We start from the raw sequence: 20,539 nt of genomic DNA on the forward strand, positions 1-20,539 counted from the left end.
ATCGGTGGAGTGCACATGCAAAATCTGGAGTGCACATCCTCATAGTCCATAAGAAGTATATATAAGAAGTGAAATATTGAATGATCTATCCATCCATCTATAGTGCGTATCCTATGGAGATCATCAGGAAGCCATAGCTGTCATTGGGCGAGAGGCAGGGACAGGTCGCCACATACAGAGACAAACAACCATTCACTCTTACATTCACACCTACGGACAATCTTCTGTTAACCTTAACTGGATGTCTGTGTGGGAGGATGCCAGAGAATGTGAAGGCACAACACTCCACACAGAAAGGGCCTGGTCGGCTGACAGGTTTCGAGTCCAACCTTCTTGCTGTGAGGTGACAGTGCTGACCACTGTACCCCCATGTACAAATATATTTTTCCAAGTATGTGTTTCGGCTACAATTCACAGATACACTCACATGAAGTTAGTTTTCTCCTTTGTGTCATAAATGCAGCAGTTTGAACATTATGCATACAAATGTGGGTTTGAAACATGGACACATTGTATGTGCTCTAGTATTCAGTCTCAGTCAAAACCATGTCCATGTGCTTGCACACACACACACACACACACACACACACACACACACACACACACACACACACAGTATGCAGGACAATAAACACTGTGAGTAACATGAAAGCAATTTAGCCTCAATGACACTCCAGACGCACATGCAGACATCCTGCTTTCCAGCTGAGTGTTCTCCCCCTAATGTCCCCTCACCACAGTCATCATTTTGATTTCTGACTTGCCTCTCCTCTCTTGCTTTCCTACCGTTTCTCTTACCTTCCACTGAAAGGTCGATAAGCCCCAGAAAGTGCATCAGTTTGAGGGAGCTGCAGACCACCAGGAGGATGCCCACAGTCTGCAGCCCCTCCACCTCCCACTTGTCTTTGAAGAACAGATGCATCCTTCCCCGTCCTCCTCTTTCTCTGTTTCTGTCAACAAAAATCCTGTTGCCCCCCGGGGCAACCACGTTACCCCCCTCCTCCTCCCCCCCAGCTCCGACCAGGAATGCAACGTCTTTGTCGCCTCAGTCTCTCCTCTCAGTCTCCCTCTATGTGCCGGCACTCGCCCATCCTAAGTCCTCACGGCACCCCACCCGTTGTCCTCAGCGAAGGTGGATTGTTATTCTCCTCGCTTCTTCATCAAGAGCGGGTGCGTGGCAGCAGGGCTGTCGACTTGCTGCTCCACTCGCTTCGCCCTCGAGGCTGTCAAAGGTTGTTTAAGTTCCAGGTGAAGTTTGGACAATTCACTGTGTACGTCCTGGCAGGTTGGCGGATACTGTTTTCTCACTCTCTCTCTCTCTCTCTCTCTCTGCTGTTAAAGCTACCGACTCTCAAACTCTCTCCACTCTCCGCCTGTCCTCCCTCTCTTTCTCTCCTTACCTCCGTCACTATACTCCTGCTGTGTCCCTCCCAATGCTTAATTGGGTCAGTGATGGGACTGAGTGAAGGGAGGCAAGAGGAGGGAGGTGAGAAATGGAAGGAGGGAAAAGGATGGAGGAGGGAGGGGGACCATACGAAATACTTTTTTAATTGGGGGATGAGAAAGGAGAGAGACGGTGAAAGGAGGGGCTACATGGAATGAACAAAGAGGCAATAACATCAACCAGGAATGTAGCAAGGACTGAATGAAGGACAAAATTAGGAGAAGAAGAAGAGAAGGACTAACAGGAGGGAGGAGGGACACTTTGACAACAGAGAAGCGAAGCATCTGAACAAGTGGCGACTGTGGACAAACTCACAGATGTGGCAATCGCGCAGACAAACACACAGCCCAGAGGCGCAGTCTGGCTATAACATCTATTGCATATGCAATCCAGTGCTGTGGGGAACATTTCAGCTGGCACTGATGTCACATCTGGCACACTGACATCCTACCACAGATATACACTAGCTCTAAAAAAAAGAGGAATTAATTAATCACGACAATCTATTTTGGTCAAGATGCAATGTGTTTTTTCGAAACTTGTAATATAGAATTCATATAACATATGTATACTTAGGCTTGAGCCTTTAACCATTCCTATAACATATGTATACTTAGGCTTGAGCCTTTAACCCAGGGGTATTTAATGTGCCATAAAGGCAAAAAAAAAGCTATGCTGGTTAAAAGCTCTGTCAGCATTTTATAAACCGCAGTGATTTATTGCACATGTAGGTCCAGGTCAGGACGGGATGGTGTCTGGACTGTGGTCAACCTATTGGTAATGTTTTAAAGAGCAAATGGTGGCTAACATCATGTGACCACTTTGATCCAGCCTGCGCGGCAATTTATCAATAAAAAATGTAAACTACCCAGAATGCCCAGTTCGCAGAGATGTGCACACAGTGATGAAAAAGACCAATCTTGAGCTTTTTTTACAGCCCAAAATATACAGCTACACTGAATGAGAATGAGTTGCAAGGAAAAAATGTGCCTGGATAAAGTTAGCACCCCTTGGTGGAATTCAAAAGGTGAGCTAATAACTAAAAAGCTGAGAGTTCCATCGCTGATATTGTATAGGATATTGAAAAAAAACTACAAGTTTTTATCTCTGATCAACAATCAAAGAACAGACATAACCAATACAACCCAACTAGTCATTTTTTGAATGGGATTACTGCCGCAAGTTCAACTGCGAAGGAGTTAGGCTGCATTTTCTCAGCGAGAACAAAAGCCTGATATGACGTCTGGATATGACGGGGAGTTGGCAAAACAGAGGTTTCAAGACACAAAGATGAAACAAAAGTTAGTGAAGTTATTTGTTAAGCTGCAGCACCTGACACCCTACAACATGAAACCATTGAAAAACAAAGCAGCAATACGCCTCAAAAAAGTACAACCACCTGCCCCCTGCTCCTGGTCTATAGACTGTGTGTAGCTGAGGGTTTTCTAACTCTGAGAATGTTGCACTGTAGTTCGAGTCTCAGTTTGGGAGAACCTGTTCGCTCAAGACCAAATGACCCAAACCTGGAAAACCTGCAATGAGTCGAAACATCATCACTCCCATCTGACGTCAGATGCCTCAGTACAAATACAACACTTCCGGCCAACACATTTCAAAGGTTAATGTTATACAGATCGTTAGAATGGCCCTGGAAGGATGTTATAAAAATTCAAATGGCCCTAGACAGGAAAAAGGCAAGGATGGTATTACACTATAAAATATAGGCTTTTACCCTCTGAAGCAAAATGTTGATGTGGAATTTGAAAAAGAAAATGATCAGAAGTAAGATACAATGTTATTCACTGCATCAGTATCAAACTCAGTCTCAACCATAACTCTGTAAACGGATTGTTTATCAGCCACATTAGTTCCTTTGAGAATGTAATTATGCAAATGAGCGTTTCCATTTTCTGTGAGTCATTCACGCTTTAGGTCACAGTGGCTCGAAATTTTTTACTGCCACAGCCAACCCTGACCGTACTGTATATTACCTCACATAAAAATGACTCTGATGAGTGATTACAGTGATGTACACAGAATCTAAATTTGGAGAAAACACAACTCTGGTATCAGATTGGTAGTGAGCTGAGGTATCAGAACTGTAACAAGCAAGAGTTTTCTAATCTGACAGCCCAAATAGCAGTACATCATCACTTATGTGCATTGTCCACAACAGTTAAATGTCACTGTTTTAAAAAAAAAAACTATTTTCTGAACTGTTATCTCTATGATAAAGGGTTTTCTAGGTTCAGGTACAACAATAAGATGATTATGGAAAGATTATGGATCTGGGGCAAATACAGTAACTATCTGGTCAAGATGAGATTCAGCTGACAGAAGTCAAGAGGACTTTATCACTTCAAGAATGGATTATGTTGTTTTGGGGCATTTGCTGAAGCAACTGATATTGTCTTCGTCAGAGAACAGTCTCTAGATTTGGTTATGGGGAGAGAACAAAAGTTCAGTCCATCCCTTAAAAAGACACTACTAAACTTTCAAAGCAGAAAGTGATGCCATTTGGCTTTAAATGTCTCTATCACCTCAATCGTCCCCTTCATGTTCAATATCACCTCCTGTTATCAAAACTGGGAGAAAATGTTCTGCACGACATTGAATGGCCAGAGCATTAAAGGGACAGTTCACCCAAAAAGGACCTCATTATCTACTCTTCTGATGGAAGAACTGCAGATATGTTGCTGAGGTCGTCATGTTCCCCTTGGACGAGAGATCATTTTTGGGTGAGCTATCCTTTTTCTTTTCATAATAATTGTACATTATATATATATATATATATACACGTGGCTATCTCTCTGTGCCAGTGAGTAGGTCGACTCAGCACTAGACAGAAAGAAACCAGGGTATGGAGGGGAGGGTAAAATGGGGAGCTGGGGGAGGCAGAGAGGTCTTCGGAGGGCTCGATGTGTCTGTCGTGTGATTAATGTTCCTCAGAGTCAAAATGAGACCTAGAGCCACAATATAGCTGCGAAGCCTCGGGGAGCACGCGTCTTAGAGCAGCCTTGTGAGACTAAATAACCTGCACTCCCTCAGAAACAGACTTATGTTCTTTGGTACAGAAAATGACAAGCGCAATGATTTTTGCGGTCGCAGAGCGAGTTCACATCTAAAGTCAGAAACTGGCCCACGTACATTCGAGAATTATAACCGTCAATCATTGTCAAATAACATAAGGGAGTCAGGTTTGGCTGTCAAGGGCTAGAAACACAGTAAAGGAAGCTGATCATTGCTTCGGATCAGACATAGTTCCAGAGGTGTGTCTTTATTATCATGAAGATTGAGATAATTAAGGAGCATAAATGAGATTAAAAGGTTATTAGATGTGAATTACTCACAGCTTCCATCTGTAGAGTTTTCTAATCTATAAAGTGTCACATTAGCCTATGTTTTGCATACAATTGTGGGTATGAGATAAAACAGGCAACATAAATTCCTGAGTACAGTGACATATTCAGGCCAGTAAATTCTCAAGCCCAGTCTGCAGTCAGAATGAAATGGAGGATGAAAGTGTGAGCAATTAAGGCTGGTCGCACCTTTCTGTCATTACCAGTTACATAATGCATCAGATCAGGATATCTGCCACAAACCGAGACAGAAATGTAAGATCAATACATTACAAGTAAACAAAACAAAAAAATCCAAATCATTTCTCTCTTAACACTTCTCTCAGACGTGATTCCTCTATGATTCAGAAAGGCACCGGCCTCTGAACTTGCTCCTTTTGTCGTTGTTGCTTCTAATAATGGTAACATCAATTTTAAGCTTCCTCTGTTATTGCACCGATTGTAACCCTGTATGCATTGATTTAGCCGCTTGCAGGTCAAAAGATGCCCAGACGTCTAGATTACTGTAAAACCGTGGAGGGCTGAATTTAGCGGAGAACATTTTTTAAAAGTCTCAATTACATATAACCTTTGTTTTCCGACAGAATCTCAATGACTATATGTCAGTGTGTATTTATAGACTGGATAAGAGTCGTGCTTTTGATGTGACAGTTATGTATCTGACTGTCAAAACAAGTCTACAGCTACACGTGACTCTCTGGGAGGCTGTACCTAAACACAGCAGTGTGTGACTATGCTAACAGGCTAATGGTGATATGTCAATAACATGTTTGCTATCACATAAGATCCAATGATGACAAGTATAGGTGCAGGTAAACCCAGTAATTGTTGAGACATTTCAGGTTCAACTATGCCAACCTCATGGTGGCGCTATAAAGAAAAAGCCAGGAGTTTCTCAAAGCCATTAGGATTTTTCTCAGGACCATTAATATTTATAAATTTCATAACAATCCATCCAGCAGCCAATGACTGCCTTCCCCCAGAGCCAGGCCATTACCATGGTTACAAATGTTCAATGTTAAACCTAATTTAGCGTTGACGTCTTTTTAACTACAAATCACCACAGTGGCAACGCTGGGAAGCATCTCTGGAGAAGTTAGGAAAACAACAAACACGCCTCCACAACTGCCTGCACACTTGATCACACATCAACACATGATCACACATCAACACGACAATTTTATGTGCACTACATGCCCTCACACACATGCACACACACATTCACACACACTCTGATTGGGTTAATCAGTTGTACTTAATTAGTCTGCACGAGGCATATTTTGCCTGAAGCCAGACACACCAAGTAATTGAAATATATCCATATTTAGACGTCTACCTGAGCAATTATTCCTCTCCAAACTGATTAAAATGTCTAAGAAGTGAGTGTATGTGTGTGTGTGTGTGTGTGTGTGTGTGTGTGTGTGTGTGTGTGTGTGTGTGTGTGTGTGTGTGTGTGTGCGTGCGTGTGTGTGTGTGTGTGTGTGCGAAGAAGACGCAGAGGAGGTCATTGACAAATGGTGCTCAAAATTGGTTAGTGTGTTTCCAATTAGACGCGTGAAAGAAGAGAACCATTTGCGTACATCATTAGCTTTTGAGGATATTTTTAATACGACGATGTGGGACAAAAACAGATTCATTCTACTGAGGCTGAGTCCTTTCAGCACAAACTACAGAGAGCTGGTAATGAACGGCTTTCTTTGGGAAGAGCTCACAATCAGGAGTGATGGAGGGATCAGAGGGTTTTCTCCTGAGGAAACGAGACATGGTGGATTAATTCTGTTTACATGCACAGCATTTGTACTCAAATTAAGATCAATGGTTTAAGCTAAACATTACTTTTCAGGAATGTATAGGTTGTTTAGTATAAGGCAGTTTTTGTTGTATATGACGGTAACATTTACACGTGAAAGAAGGGTAGATGTGAGAAGCATTGATCAAGGATTTCTCCTTGTAGCATTTTGTTGCGGTGAAAAGCTGAGCCTTAAGGAGTAATGAATAAATTATTCAATCAGTTAATTTAGTGTTATTACTTTAATTCATTTATTTATATAGTTTATTTTCAGTAAATGTTTTAGGCATTTTCCCCAAACACAATCAGCTAAGGATTTTAATAAATTATTAAAATATAATTAAAATATTTCTTTCAAAAGTTGGACGGTGTAAATGAATCCTGTTTATTTTCAGTAATTTCTTTGACTATTTTTTTATCTAAAATCAATGTAGTTATTGTTATCTTTCCTAAAACATTATTAAAATATCAGATTTTTTTCAGCAGTCAGTATTAGAAGGTAGTAGTTAGTTAATAATTGAAGAATTCAAATTAAAAAGTAATTGGTGATAGATTTCCGAGTTGAATAATCATTTCTGGGTATAAATGTTGAATAATCTCTTTTCCAGTTTTTCAAAAGTGAATATGTTCAGGTATTTTCAGTCTCTCACAATCATATCACGTTTTGGGAAGCTGCTTGCACAAAACAAGACATTTATTGTGTCAGCTTTAGCTCTGGGAAAGTATAATGGGCAGTTTTTAACTATCACAAAGAAAAAAAACAATTAATGAGGAAACTACTCAGTGGATCAATAAGGAGAAGAAAAAAGACATTTCCAGCCATTAAAGAAACACTTGACTGGAGTTGCATATACTGCTGAGTCTAGGAGGCACAAAGGCTGAAAACCTGTGATCCTCTCACCCGCCTATTGCAGCAATTAACCTTAACACCTGAAGAGGGCAGTGCAAGGTAAGACATTCGATTAGCAACATCGTTTTCAACAGTGCTGCTCACCTCTGGCTATTCTCTTTGTTTCTAACCTTCATTTAAATTCAGCTCAGACCAGATAACCAATGGGAGGGTAATGAAAGATCACAAGCCATTAAACAATTTCCAACACACACACACACATTCACAAAACACCGGGTGAAGTAACACTTGTATTTGTTATTAAGACACCAAAACAGATTTAAAGCTGTTATACTTTGACCCTTATTTCTGTCGATCCTTAGCCTTCATGCTTTAGGGGAAAAAAAGCATTTTGTGTTGTTAAGTGGTGTAGATCACTCGCGTTAAATTGGGTTTGCATCACTCAAAACAATCCACTAAACTTGTTTCCATCAAATCATAAACACTCTGCTCTGCTGTTTCCTGCCAGGAGTCAAATCAGGTAAACATCCTGAACAGGTCGATAATAATACAGAAAAAGATAGAAACTTTCTAGCAGCCGACAGGGTTTGAATGTCAGCTGTTCCAAAGGTTTGGTTTCAGTGCCTGAAAGATTTCTTACGAACTAGATCACTACAACAAACTACTGTCGCAAAAATTGTATAACAGAATTAACTCACACCAGCCAAACAACAAATTATTATGTTGGAGTAAAGGACAGCGAGAAAACTCAACCAGCTGGTTGAACACTAGACAATACTCTGTGTGTGTGTATGAGACAGAGATGAGAATATGATAAGAATAAATGAGGAATTAAAAAAAGTGAATCTCTTATTTAGGGTCAGGCTTTGGCTTTAATAACATCGTCTCAGGAAATCAATGTTTTTTCATGTTTATATTTAAATTTTCTACACATGATGCTTTATGTTTTAACTTTATTTGTATCTATCTTTTGTTTTATCTCATGTGTCCACTGTTTAAATAGTTTTGATGTCTGTGTTCAACAGTATTTTGCAGTACTAAGTGGTATACATTGACATAAAGCAGGAGTGGGAGCCTTTTTCCTATCGAGGGCAATTTCAATTTCTATTACATTCTTAGAGAGCCGTACTAAATTATTGAACACATATATCACACTTGCCTCCTATAATGTGTTGGCTGGAACTGCTTCTCTGATGTCACATGGTAGTGATGCTGATTCTACTCACAGCTGGATCTCCAGATTTGGGTCAGTCGGTGTTGAGCAAACTGAGGCTACACTTATACTAACAAGTTTTCATTTTATAACAGGACATTTCTCCATCCACAGCTCTGTATCAGGAATCTCCATCCATACGAACACACCTGAAATTGCATCACGTAACCATTCAAGTTCATTATGTGTAGGCTTATGTAAACAGGAAGCAGATTGTCTACCCTGCCCTATTAACGAGAAACAACATTGGTGAAAAATAAGACGAGGGATTTCTTACTCTCTTTCTTACTTGGTCCGATGATGAGAAGGAACTCTTACTGAAAATATAACGTGTTGTCTTCACCACTGGTAGTCGTGACTTTTCAGAAACCAAACAGTGGAGAATGTGGGTGACTGCATCATCATTTCCAAAGGTTTCTCAGTTTCTGCCCGTCCACACTAAAACGCAGCCCCAGTGTGCGCAGCAGCATTTCCAGACATCTCTGTTTTAGACGCTAGTGTGGGTAGCTAAAGGTAAATGTAGTTGTGTGGATGTAGCCTGAGTCTTTGTAAGAGTTTTGAAAAGAAGTCCTCGCACACCGCAGTAGGTTGTCCCAAACAGAGATGCTAACTTAAAGACGTTTCCTCTGAATGACCTACAGTTTATAGAACTGGAGCAAGGAGATTGTTGTTCTTAGTTCGGAGCATGTTGTTGCGTTACACTTCAAACGTCTTAACAAATTTGATCAGCTCCTACATTTAAGAGTTCCATTCATGAACCGTTATATCTAGACGTCTGTCAGGCCTTTGTCCTGTTCTTGCAGCTCCAGAGCAGCAACAGTGTACTGCTTCACAATTTCTCCTGCTGAAGGAGGTTTCAGCTTCTCAGCTCGCTAACAGGAAAACATGCATATCACCATCTCAGTCGGAACGTTGTCGTGTAAAATCTGCTTGTTGGGCAAACAAGTATGAAGTGTGTTTTGTCCTTACAACTCATGTTTCCAGCTGTTATGAAGCTGGAGATCTTTCATCACTGTGTCTCTACAAACACGCCTTTTCTTTTACTTCTTTACTTGTTGTTCTCCCAGAAAACAGAACGTTCCACATACTTTTACAATCGCCATGATGCTTGTCAGCGATTACACACAGAAGCTTGACAGGCATACAAGCAGCAGGTGCCACCCTGACGGATATGCTAGTCCAGTATTTTATGTTGTTTTCCTTTATGGGAGGAAAATACTGCAGTCATTAGAATTTCCTCCTCGTTTATGAGTTCTCTTTAGTGCTGTAAAATGTCAGATCGATATGTGATGCATTGTTGATGATCCCTAATGAGCAGCAAATAAAGAATTCAGAAAAAGATACCATTCTCTTGCACACATGTATTGGCTTAGTGTTTTTAATACATTGCCCTTTTTCACAGTGCTTGCCTAGAGTTTTGCTTGTAGGATTGAATTACATACTGGGGCTCTCAACAGTACGTTATCCTTTCAGATTACTTGTAATTCGCTTGAAAATCATCACACCAAAGAGTATTTTAACCCATTGTGTGCTCTACTTGGGGACGTTGCTGCTTTGATCTATAGGGGGAGATCTAAGGTTGAACATTTCATGAAATATTATTCTGTCTTGTGCTGGTGCACGTTACACAGAAAATCAAGAGATAGAACATTTATGAGTTTAGCTGCATGCAGGGAAACGTCTCCAGACAAAAGGCTAAGCTATGCTCACGCAAATATTTGAAACTCTAATAACTTAGAACGAGACATTTTCAAGGACACGTGTGTGAGTGCGTGTGAGTGCGTGTGAGTGCGTGTGCTTGCGTGTCTGTGTGGGAAAATTAATTTGTTTATTCTCAATGTTATCATCTTTCTGCAGACGTGTGTCACAGAAAGAGCAGCAGAACATCAACAACCTCTGCAATATAAATAGTCTCTCTCCCTCTATTTCTCTCTCTCTCACACACACTCTCTCTCTCTCTCTCTCTCTCTCTCTCTCTCTCTCTCTCTCTCTCTCTCAAATTGAGGGAAGGGGAGCCAGAAGATAGACAGCGACAGAAGAGGAGGGGGGTGGCGGAGGATGGAGAAGAGTTGTGTATTAAATATCCCCTGTCTGATCCTCCTGTGTCCCGGGCTCTCATCTTCTCGCTGGCTAGCCATCAGAGGGGTGAGAGAGAAAGACCCTGAGACAAGGACAACAGGGACAGTCTCCTCTACTCCCGCTGCAGTTTATAAAGTTTGCCTCGTCCACGATACTTGTTGTCCGAGCTGCCGTCAGAGGCGACAGCCCCTGTGTGCCTACCCTCGTTTAAACCTTCCACAACAGTGGAGAGGCTTCTTGGCCACTGAAAACTAAAACCTTAAACAATGATTTCTTACAAAAATCAAAAGCTTCAGGTGAAATATTGTGTTCGGTTAGGAGTCAAGGCACTGGTATGGATGAGTGACACAGAATACCATCAGATCGGACAGTTATAATGTCCTCAAACCACCACAGTGTGTGAGAAGTGATGTGGCTCACTCTAAATGGACTATACACACACACACACAAACAGACACACACAGACACACACTGCATTCTCCATTAGCCTGCCTATCTATTGAAGGGCAATTACAATGAGGGTAGATGGAGGTGCCTCTGTGTGTGTGTGTGTGTGTGTGTGTGTGTGTGTGTGTGTGTGTGTGTGTGTGTGTGTGTGTGTGTGGGAGAGAGAGAGAGAGAGAGAGAGAGAGAGAGAGAGAGAGAGAGACAGACAGACAGACAGACAGACAGACAGACAGAGAGAAAGTAAGTGTGTGTGTGTGTGTGTGTGTGTGTGTGTGTGTGTGTGTGTGTGTGTGTGTGTGTGTGTGTGTGTGTGTGTGTGTGTGTGTGTGGGAGAGAGAGAGAGAGAGAGAGAGAGAGAGAGACAGACAGACAGACAGACAGACAGACAGACAGAGAGAAAGTAAGTGTGTGTGTGTGTGTGTGTGTGTGTGTGTGTGTGTGTGTGTGTGTGTGTGTGTGTGTGTGTGTGTGTGTGTGTGTGTCTCTGCTTGGACATAAATGGCTCCTCTGCTGACCGCTAAGCAATTTACTTGCACTTATCCCCCTCCGTCATAATGTCTCATTCCAACACGCACACACACACAAAGGCACACATGCGCAAACACACACACACACACACACACACACACACACACACACACACACACACACACACACACACACACACACACACACACACACACACACACACACACACACACTGTGCTGATCACAGCCAAATATCATCTTAAGCATGACAAATGATTTGCTGGGTTTTATTGTATATAGCAAAAGGATGTTGTTCCATTATGGAGGTAAAACTAAATTGCTCACCACAGACAGTAATTTTCTATTATGGGCATCACTTTGTCCGGCTCAGACAAGTTGCTGATGAACGGATTCTGGAAGATTTTTCAATTAACCCAAAGTGTCTCCATTTACAAGCAGAATTTTGAAAGGATGACACAATGGTATATGCAGCTGATCAACCACAACCTTAAAAACTGTTACTGGATTTAATGCTGTGGCTGCTATGTGTTAAGAAATGCTTAAAATAATACATGCTAATGTTTAGTATGCATGTTTACAAAGTTCACCCTCTTAGTTTCACACATTAGCATGCTAACATTTGTAGCACAGATGAGGCTTAAACTACAGCTGAGTTTCATGGGAACGTACAGTAGTTAGTTCATATTAAGTTATACTAGTGCAGTGCCTGTTAGGAATGGGTTGTTTGCTTGGTCTGTGGTGATGCTGGTTGCAGCTTTTCTTTCTGAAACTGTAAAAGTGATCTCCAGTAATTGAGAGATGGAAAGTAAAGACCAACCACTGGACTCTGCCCACAGAACCCAGAAGCTGCGTCACCTCTGCTGCACAAAGAGCTGTTCACCGGTTTATTCGAAGTTTGTTAAAACTCCATACAGTACACAGAAACCCCCGAACTGGAGAAGCAGCTGTCATTGCAGTTGTCGTCTTGATTGACAACATCACTTGTGTTGATGAGTCCCTGCTGCTGCTTCAGAGCACTGGTAGCCTGTTAATTCAATGTTTATTGAAATTGAACATATTCCATGTCCAGTTGCACCAACAATGCACTTCTTTGGGTCTTAGCAATACACATGCCAAGTATGAACCCGATAAGATGAATGGTTCTCAAGATATGTGAGCCACAGAAAGACACACAGACAGACATTTCTAGAAATAGTAGATAGATGAAGCTTAAGTGCTTAAATTCTGACCTGATGATGGCAGGGGGTATTTCAGAGGAACACCTAAGTTAATGCAATTCATCCTCTAGGGAACTACAACAAAACTTTGTGCCAATTCATCGTAGATTTTGAAATATTTAAAATAAGTGAAGAAATGACCTGCTGTTGGTGCAAGAGAAAAGTCAGAGGATAACAGAGGTTATAATTTACTGTCTTAGACCAATAAATGTCTTTAGCAAATTTCATATATATATTTTTCAACATATAGAAAAATATTTTGGTCATGAACCAAAGGGGAAATTGACTGACGGACAGAAATGGACATCTCTGCAGAGCTTACAGGTGACACAGCAGAGGTGAGTCCAGGAATAAAAATACTCAACATAATTATAATAAAATAGCACAATTACAAAAGTCATTACTCTGAAGTTATTCATTATTCAATACCCTCTCAGTTGGTCCTGAACACTCAGAGCCATACGAATTTAACATTCTGTCTCGACCGTGTGCCGCCTGAGAATCATACACTCACTTCTACACTGGGATGTATGGGGATCAAACCGAGGGAGCAAAGAAGAAGATCACTGCGAAAAGTGAAGGATTAGATTGTGCAGACTGCTTTGACACACGGCTCACGTTCTGCTGCTGAATCAGTTGTGAGTTAATATAAAGGTACAGAGAGATATTATAGTATCAAAGTCCTCTCAGAAGAGACAGAAGCCGTGCTGGAACATGTCCCTGACACCCAGGACCTCACCCAGCTCAGTGCCAGTTCAATTTATTCTCATATCAAAGGATGAATGAGACAGTGGGACATATGGCACGATACCACACCTTTCATTAAAGAGGTGAGTGACCAGGGACAGACGGCTGACTGCAGCACATACAGACGATGCTAAGTTTCTAAGTAGCTTCTAGTTAGTTGCAGACATCCACTGACGGAGTAAGATGCAAATCTCAGTGACAGGAGCAGGAAGGAGGAAATCAAGTGGTGTATCTTTAATCAGAGAACACTCAGACAGATAGACATGTCTGTTGTATTTTCAAGAAGTTTAAGTCGACAAATTCTGTCCAGGAAGTGTTTTAAGAAGAAGGAATGGGCAGGAAAACCGCTGTGTTGATAGAAAACGGCCTCGCGAACATCCCATGGTAGAAACTCTTCCATTTCCACCATATAAACTTGTAAAGAGCCCACTCCAGCCATTAGCCATTAGCTTTATATCTATCAAAGCCTTGTAAACTTCCAGACCAATCAGCGTGTATCTCATACAAAATAGGCATCCTCCATCTCACACTCTCTCGTTGTCTCCCACTTTTACTTTCTCTAGTGAATACGAAGTATGCGCTCGCAGCATGTGTGTGTGTGTGCGTGCCTGTGTGTGTTTAATCATCGCAGGGTCAGCAACACAGCTCATTAAAGTAATGGCAGTCTCACAGTCTCTTTATTGTTGCCTGTCTCCCTCTGTCTCAGCAGAAAATGACTCGGTATTCAGTCTGTCATACTGACGGAGGTAGAAAAGAAGACGTTTCAACAATAATGATATTTTATCTGTTCTTTTTTTCTATTCTAAAAATGTGCCTCCCATTGGTAGAAGGTCAGCTTTGCACACACACCAAACTAACTTTCCAGAAGTCTTATTTTTGTGTTATTTTTTGCGATGCCACTAAAACCAGTAACTCATGTCAGCAGACCAATGAGAGTAAAGTAAATCACACACACACACAAGCAGCACAACACAAGACTCCATTGGTCGTACGGAGGCTACACAGAAGGAAATCACCTGTGTGAGGTGGAATATGGAAGCATAGGGCTGGCTAATAAAAAATATAAATTATTAACAAAATATTATTTTCATCAACAGCAATATAATAATATTAACGTATTGCTTATTCATTGTGGAAGCACAGTAAATGTTTTGCTGTTTGTCAAGTGTTTGTCATTCTATGCTAATAAAGAAGAGTTTAAAACCACAACCTTCACACTCAGGCAAACAAATTGTATTGAAAATAATAATGTGACATTTATCAGGATAATTATCAATATCAAAAGATATGAAAGGTTTTCTATTGATATAATTTTGGGCCATATATCTCCCTAGTGGACAGGTAATTGATGAGCATCGATGAAGATGTTTCTGTTTTACACAGAGACATGTGCTGGAAATCGATCAAATAACATAATGATATTGTTGATATTGTAAATATGTGGGATATATGTAACTTTTCATGTGAACATTACATTACGTATACACTATAAAGATGGAGGCGCCCATAAAAGCAACACCGTACTTAGAGGAGATGGAAGCAGCGGGGGAGAAAACAGAAGCGTGGCACTGGTGTGTGGGGGGTTAAGGGCTCAGCTAAAGGTTAAAAATGCAGAACAGCGCCTCCAACCATTCTGCTTGCTAATGTGTGAATCTTGATACAAAGACAGTGATGTGTGTATCAGGTGTACATCACATGCCCTTATATGGAGAGTGTATTGGTTCTCCAGTGAGCACATGACTCTCCTGATAGTCTGAGCAGCACAGCCGTTCTGCCATCTCGACTAAGTTCCTCGAATAAAGAGCGAATTCATTAGCGTAAGTACTCACAGGGGAGTTTGGCACACACTCACACACTAATTAAGTTAGCCATTTTTGATAACGTACGGTCAAAATATGCCAAAGGCTGGTGCTCTGAGCTGTAGCATAGACCACAGGTTTCCAAGGGGAACTGTGTGTCATAGAGAAGATGACAGAGCTGCTGGCCAACCTTGACAGCTGGGTGCGGTCCAGCAGGCGCATCAGGGACGGAGAGTGTCTCTTATATTGTGGCATCCAGAAGAATCTAACAGTGCAAACTATTAATCTGTGCAGTATTTTTATATTTATCCAACAAATGTCATTTATATTCTTTGCCTAATGACTTAAAATCACAGCAGAAAACTTAAGGTCCTGTCAGAGTCCCTCTGTGAGTAGATTTCCAAGTGTGCAGGGCACTCTGGGCAATGGGCAGGGGAAAAAGGAAACAGAGAATGGAGATAAGAATCCCATCTTTCCTTTTGTCACCAAGACAGAGGAGATAAGCGAGTGTGAACTATAGGTAAAGTGGATTGGACTTGGGAGGGGACAAAACATGGGTCACATGCACAGGACGGGCCAAACCAGGCGTTGGTGCATGATGACAGCACCTGGAGATGAGCCCCGAGCAGGACAAGGACCTTTCAGTCAACCTTTCAAGTTTTGTAAATATGTCATTTAGAAAATGTTTCACATAGTGTGATTATTACTATATTTACTGATCCACTACAAATCAGCCGGGGCCTCGATAAGGTTTTGGCCTGACATGACAATTAATTTGATAAAACACTTTTAAACTTTTGTTTGTCTGTCAAATCACATCAGGACAACTCAGCCGCGAAGCATGTTGACCCATCATATACAGAGATGAGAAGTAAATGAGGCGTTTTTCCTCTGTTGATACAGCTCCAAACTAAAACTATAGGCAAATTAGAGCAGAGCTGACATTCCCTTAGTGAGACGAGAGCCTGAACAGAGCACTCAGACCCACTCTGTCCATAGTGTTATCGATTAAAGGGTAAAAGCACACACCCCAGGGGCAGAGGAAGGCCTCCCACACAGCTAAAGTTACTTTGTGTGTGCGTGTGTGTGTGTGTGTGTGTGTGTGTGTGTGTGTGTGTGTGTGTGTGTGTGTGTGTGTGTGTGTGTGTGTGTGTGTGTCAGGGGGAGAGAGAGTGAGAGCAAGAGAGTGAGCTGCATGGCCCAGTGTTGCACTGGTAACCCAAACCCTGAGGCAGGGCTGCAGCCCACTCAGGACCACAGGGAATGGCCACTGCAGAGGAAAGTATCAGCGCATTCACACACACACACGTTCACCAACTTTTAGAAAAAAAAACGTAGTTTCAGCTGTGCCACGACTACTCCGTTAATAAACCAACAAATCCCAGAGGAAATCCATTACCTTCCCCGCCGACGGGCTCAAACATCCCGAACTGCTCCAGGACTTTAATGAAGAGAGCCATGACCACCAGCACAGCGATCATCTCCAAGCCATCCATACTCAACATGTCGGTAGACCACTGTCTGTCATCGCCCTGCACTGCGCCACTGAGCCAGGCCGGATGGGGCCAAGCTAAGTCTGGCCAGTAACACCAGAAACGTCCAGCGGTACCCTGATCTGGGCAGTTTGTCCAACTTTTGCCTACTTCTAACTTGAGGCTGACGATCACAAAAAAGTCTTTCAGCTATAATGTAAAGGAAAAATAGAGTCCGTCAGCTTGGCGTGAAGTCTGCTTCTCTTCTTTCACCCGAAACCTCATTGAACCTCTCCTATCCCCTGGTGGAGAGCATGCTGCTGGAGCCACAGGCTGCAACACAGAGCTCCAGACTGACACCTGGGCTAAAGTTTCAAGGTTTTTTTCTCTATTTCTTTTTCCTCTATTTCTCTTTCTTCTTCTTCTTCCAGGCCCCCGGTGAGAGATGGAATCGGGGGGGGATTTGCTGTGCCTGCTTGTCCTTTGGCAGTGGTTGTCAGGAAGTGAGTGTTGTGAGGGGGAAAGAGGGAGTGAGTGAGGGAGAGGCGGCAGAAAAAGAGAGGGGGAGAGGATGAGTGGGAGATGGCATAGCAAATGAGGGAGAGAGAGAGAAAGAGTAACCGAGAGAGAGAGGGAGGGAGAGAGAGAGAGAATGGGCCAGACACACACTCACACACACACACACTCTCATACATAGTGATATAGAGATTGTTTTGGGGGGGGCGAGAGAGAGAGGAGGTGCACCCCCCTCTCCAGTGACATTAACTCCATTGATTTTTCTAATGCGGTTTCCTTGGTAACAGGAAGAGAGTGTTTAAAGCCAAATTTAACTAACGGAAAAAAATATATTTATGTTCATCTGAATTAAGGTCCCAGCTCAGATGTGTGTGTTTTCACTGCATGGAGATCGGTGCCTTTGTTTTGCAGCCGCTATGCCCGCAGTGTCTCATTAACTTCTGAAATGTGTTGCGATCAGAGCTCGATGGAGTTTTGGCGTGGCACAGAAAGAAAGTAAATTCGGGATGAGGATGATAGAAAGAGCTGAATGGAATAATCGTATACCATATGCACAGTAGCTGTTTGATTCTGCCTGAGAAAAGTCTGTCTTGAAATTTAAACGTGACCTACAGTAGAGTATGTACTGTAGCAAGTGAGGAAAAACTTCAACAATATTGACTTGGGTAAAAGTTACATCAGTTATATTGAAAGCCAAGTAAAAGAAAGTTCATCAGAAAGCAGTTTTGTGTAACAGTTGCGTTTGGTCACCATCATGCCATGATTTAAAAAAATGTATTTAATTATAGTGCATAGCAGTTTGGTGAACAACACAAAGACAAAAGAGAGAGAGAGAAGAAAAGAAACAAGGCAATGGTTATTAAAAAAGGAAGATGGGTCATGATGTTTGTCTTACATTATCTTGCAGGTGTGTATGTGTGTGCGTAGCCGTGCGTGTGGATGAGCGCAAAGGTTTATGTGCAAGATGTAAAGGGTAGAGAGAGAGAGAGAGAGGGAGCGAATTCAAGTAGTTTCCAGTGGGAGAAAGGAAAGAAAAAAAGAAAGAAAGAGAAGGGAAGAAGAAAAAGAAATGCAATGCTTTTAGAGGGGTGTTCTGGTTGCGGCACTGACGACAGAGGGGAGACATGGAAGATCTGAAAGTGAGCAAGAAGATGGCAGCCTGATTTGTACCGCAGATGTGCAGAATTTGTCTTTTTGTTGATAGAAAACGTATTAAAAACGTAGTTATTTAAATGTTTTGCTCTCATAATGGTAACAAAGAATCGCAGGGTGCAGTGTCAAGCCGAGAGCCATCAGTGTGAATCATGAAGACACAACAGATGGTAGTTTCAGAAAACTCTTGGATGAAAGTAGAGGCCTGAGTAGTGTTTATTCTCACTCATTTATTTATTTTTGCCATACCAGACATTAGGAAAGCCTTCATATTGAGTAGTAAATAATAAATAAGTGAGTGATTCTGCATGCAGCAAGGGGCTCACGAGGGGAGAATAAAACACATTGACTGTGCAGTAATGGCAAAATGGCAGATTACTTAGTCATACCCGCCCTTTTTTCCAAACAGCTGAGATCAGTCTCTTATGAAAATGATCATGGCGAGGAGGGACATTTCAGTGTTATTAATATTCTTTGGACCCTCCAGTGATTTAAGAAAAACTGAGACCTCCTCCTTATGGAATAATGTTACTGAACCGATACGATGCTGAACTCACTTCGTATTATTGATTTACATTCACTGTAATTCTGACTTCTGTTATAATGGACAATTAAGTGAACCATTTAAGTCCAATTAGACAGTAAAGACAAGGGCAAGTTGTACACAGTTCTATTTTTTATAGTTCTATTAGAAACTGCTTTTATGTTGATAAAGAAATAGGAGCCTAATACAGGGATTATATTGTGTTTATATTTACTTTGTTTCATCATGATTTTCTGCACAACAGGAATAGCACACGTCATTGTATTTTGCACGATACAAGGCTTCCTATTCTATTCTATTGACCCTTTATGACCCATTGATTTGATTCTTACTACTGAATTCTATATTTTTATAGAATTGATTTTTCATGTGGAGGTGGAAATAATACAGAAATCTACAATAAGATAAAAATGATTATAATTTCTTGAGTAAAACATCTTCCCCTGCTCTCCCAAAAACATCAAACTTTCTTCCCTATAGCGAGTCATGTCTGTGCAGTCTTCAACTTGCAGACAGTCGAATGTAAAGCCCTAGAAGATGACAAAGCTAATTCATTAGAGAGGTTTAAGTTGACTTTCTAAAAGGCAATAACCCTGGGGCTTTCAGCTGGAACATATACATCCCTTACACAAAAAGTGATTACTGACATTCATCTTCACTTCCTGTCATTTGCAGCTGAGGTTGGGATACGTGAAGCATCAACAAGAACCGGTGCTGTTACTGTTAGCCACCATCCACCGTCCTGCCCCTCCCTGCACGGCTCCCACTGAGGGTATCACTTCACATTATGCTACAAAAAGAACAGAATCGGAAACAGGTATGTTCCCTCTTTGTCTTATCCTCCCTCTCTGCATGCCTTCCTGCCTCTTCCTTTGGAGGCAGGAAAGGTTGAGAGAGGCGAGACAGCAGGGGTCTGACAAATGTGCAGCGTCTGCATCCACCTCTGCTGTTTTTTTCTCTTTGTCGGCATACCCTCTCCTACATTTTTAACGGGGCTGCCTCATTACGGAGGGACGCCTGTCACATAAACAGCAACACCATGTGGGTCACTCTGATGTTTACTCGCAGACAAACGCACGAGCGCACTCGAACTTGCACACGCCAGTCAGACAAGGTGACAGGAAACCTGATCTTACGCGACGTCACTTCTCTCCTACGAGGCGTAAAAGTGAACAACCTGCCACAGCAGTTTTTCCCTCTTCAGTCGGTGGCAGTAATGTATACGGGTTGTGTTGAGGCTGAGCTCCGATTGCAGACATGGCGAATGTAAACAGAGGAACATCGAACCACAGAAGAGAGGGAGAGAGCGAGAGAGGGAAATCTGAGCCTGACTTGTTGGATAAAAATGATTTCCTATTTATTGAGGAGTTGTCGTTTAAAAGGGAGAAACTGAGGAGATGCGAGGAAAGAAGAAATGAGGCG

General features: G+C 41.9%; 1 protein-coding gene across 5 annotated transcripts in view; it reads right to left on the reverse strand.

The window, feature by feature from the left end:
• LOC117776073 (Kv channel-interacting protein 2) overlaps nt 1-20,539 on the reverse strand; it is a 93,931-nt gene that overhangs the window by 7,061 nt on the left and 66,331 nt on the right. The window contains exons 1-2 of one of the 5 annotated variants that reach the window (XM_034609779.1): nt 10,603-10,618; nt 799-1,332 (exon numbers count right to left, since the gene is read on the reverse strand). The exons of 3 other annotated variants lie outside the window; for them this stretch is intronic. In XM_034609779.1, the coding sequence (XP_034465670.1) occupies nt 799-922 (124 nt within the window). In that variant the 5' untranslated portion in view covers nt 923-1,332; nt 10,603-10,618. Of the gene's footprint in view, nt 1-798; nt 1,333-10,602; nt 10,619-16,832; nt 17,486-20,539 lie in introns of those variants that run through there. One more of the 5 variants, XM_034609780.1, reaches the window with a different exon arrangement.

This window comes from Hippoglossus hippoglossus, chromosome 15 (assembly GCF_009819705.1).
Source record: "Hippoglossus hippoglossus isolate fHipHip1 chromosome 15, fHipHip1.pri, whole genome shotgun sequence".
NCBI lineage: Eukaryota > Metazoa > Chordata > Actinopteri > Pleuronectiformes > Pleuronectidae > Hippoglossus > Hippoglossus hippoglossus.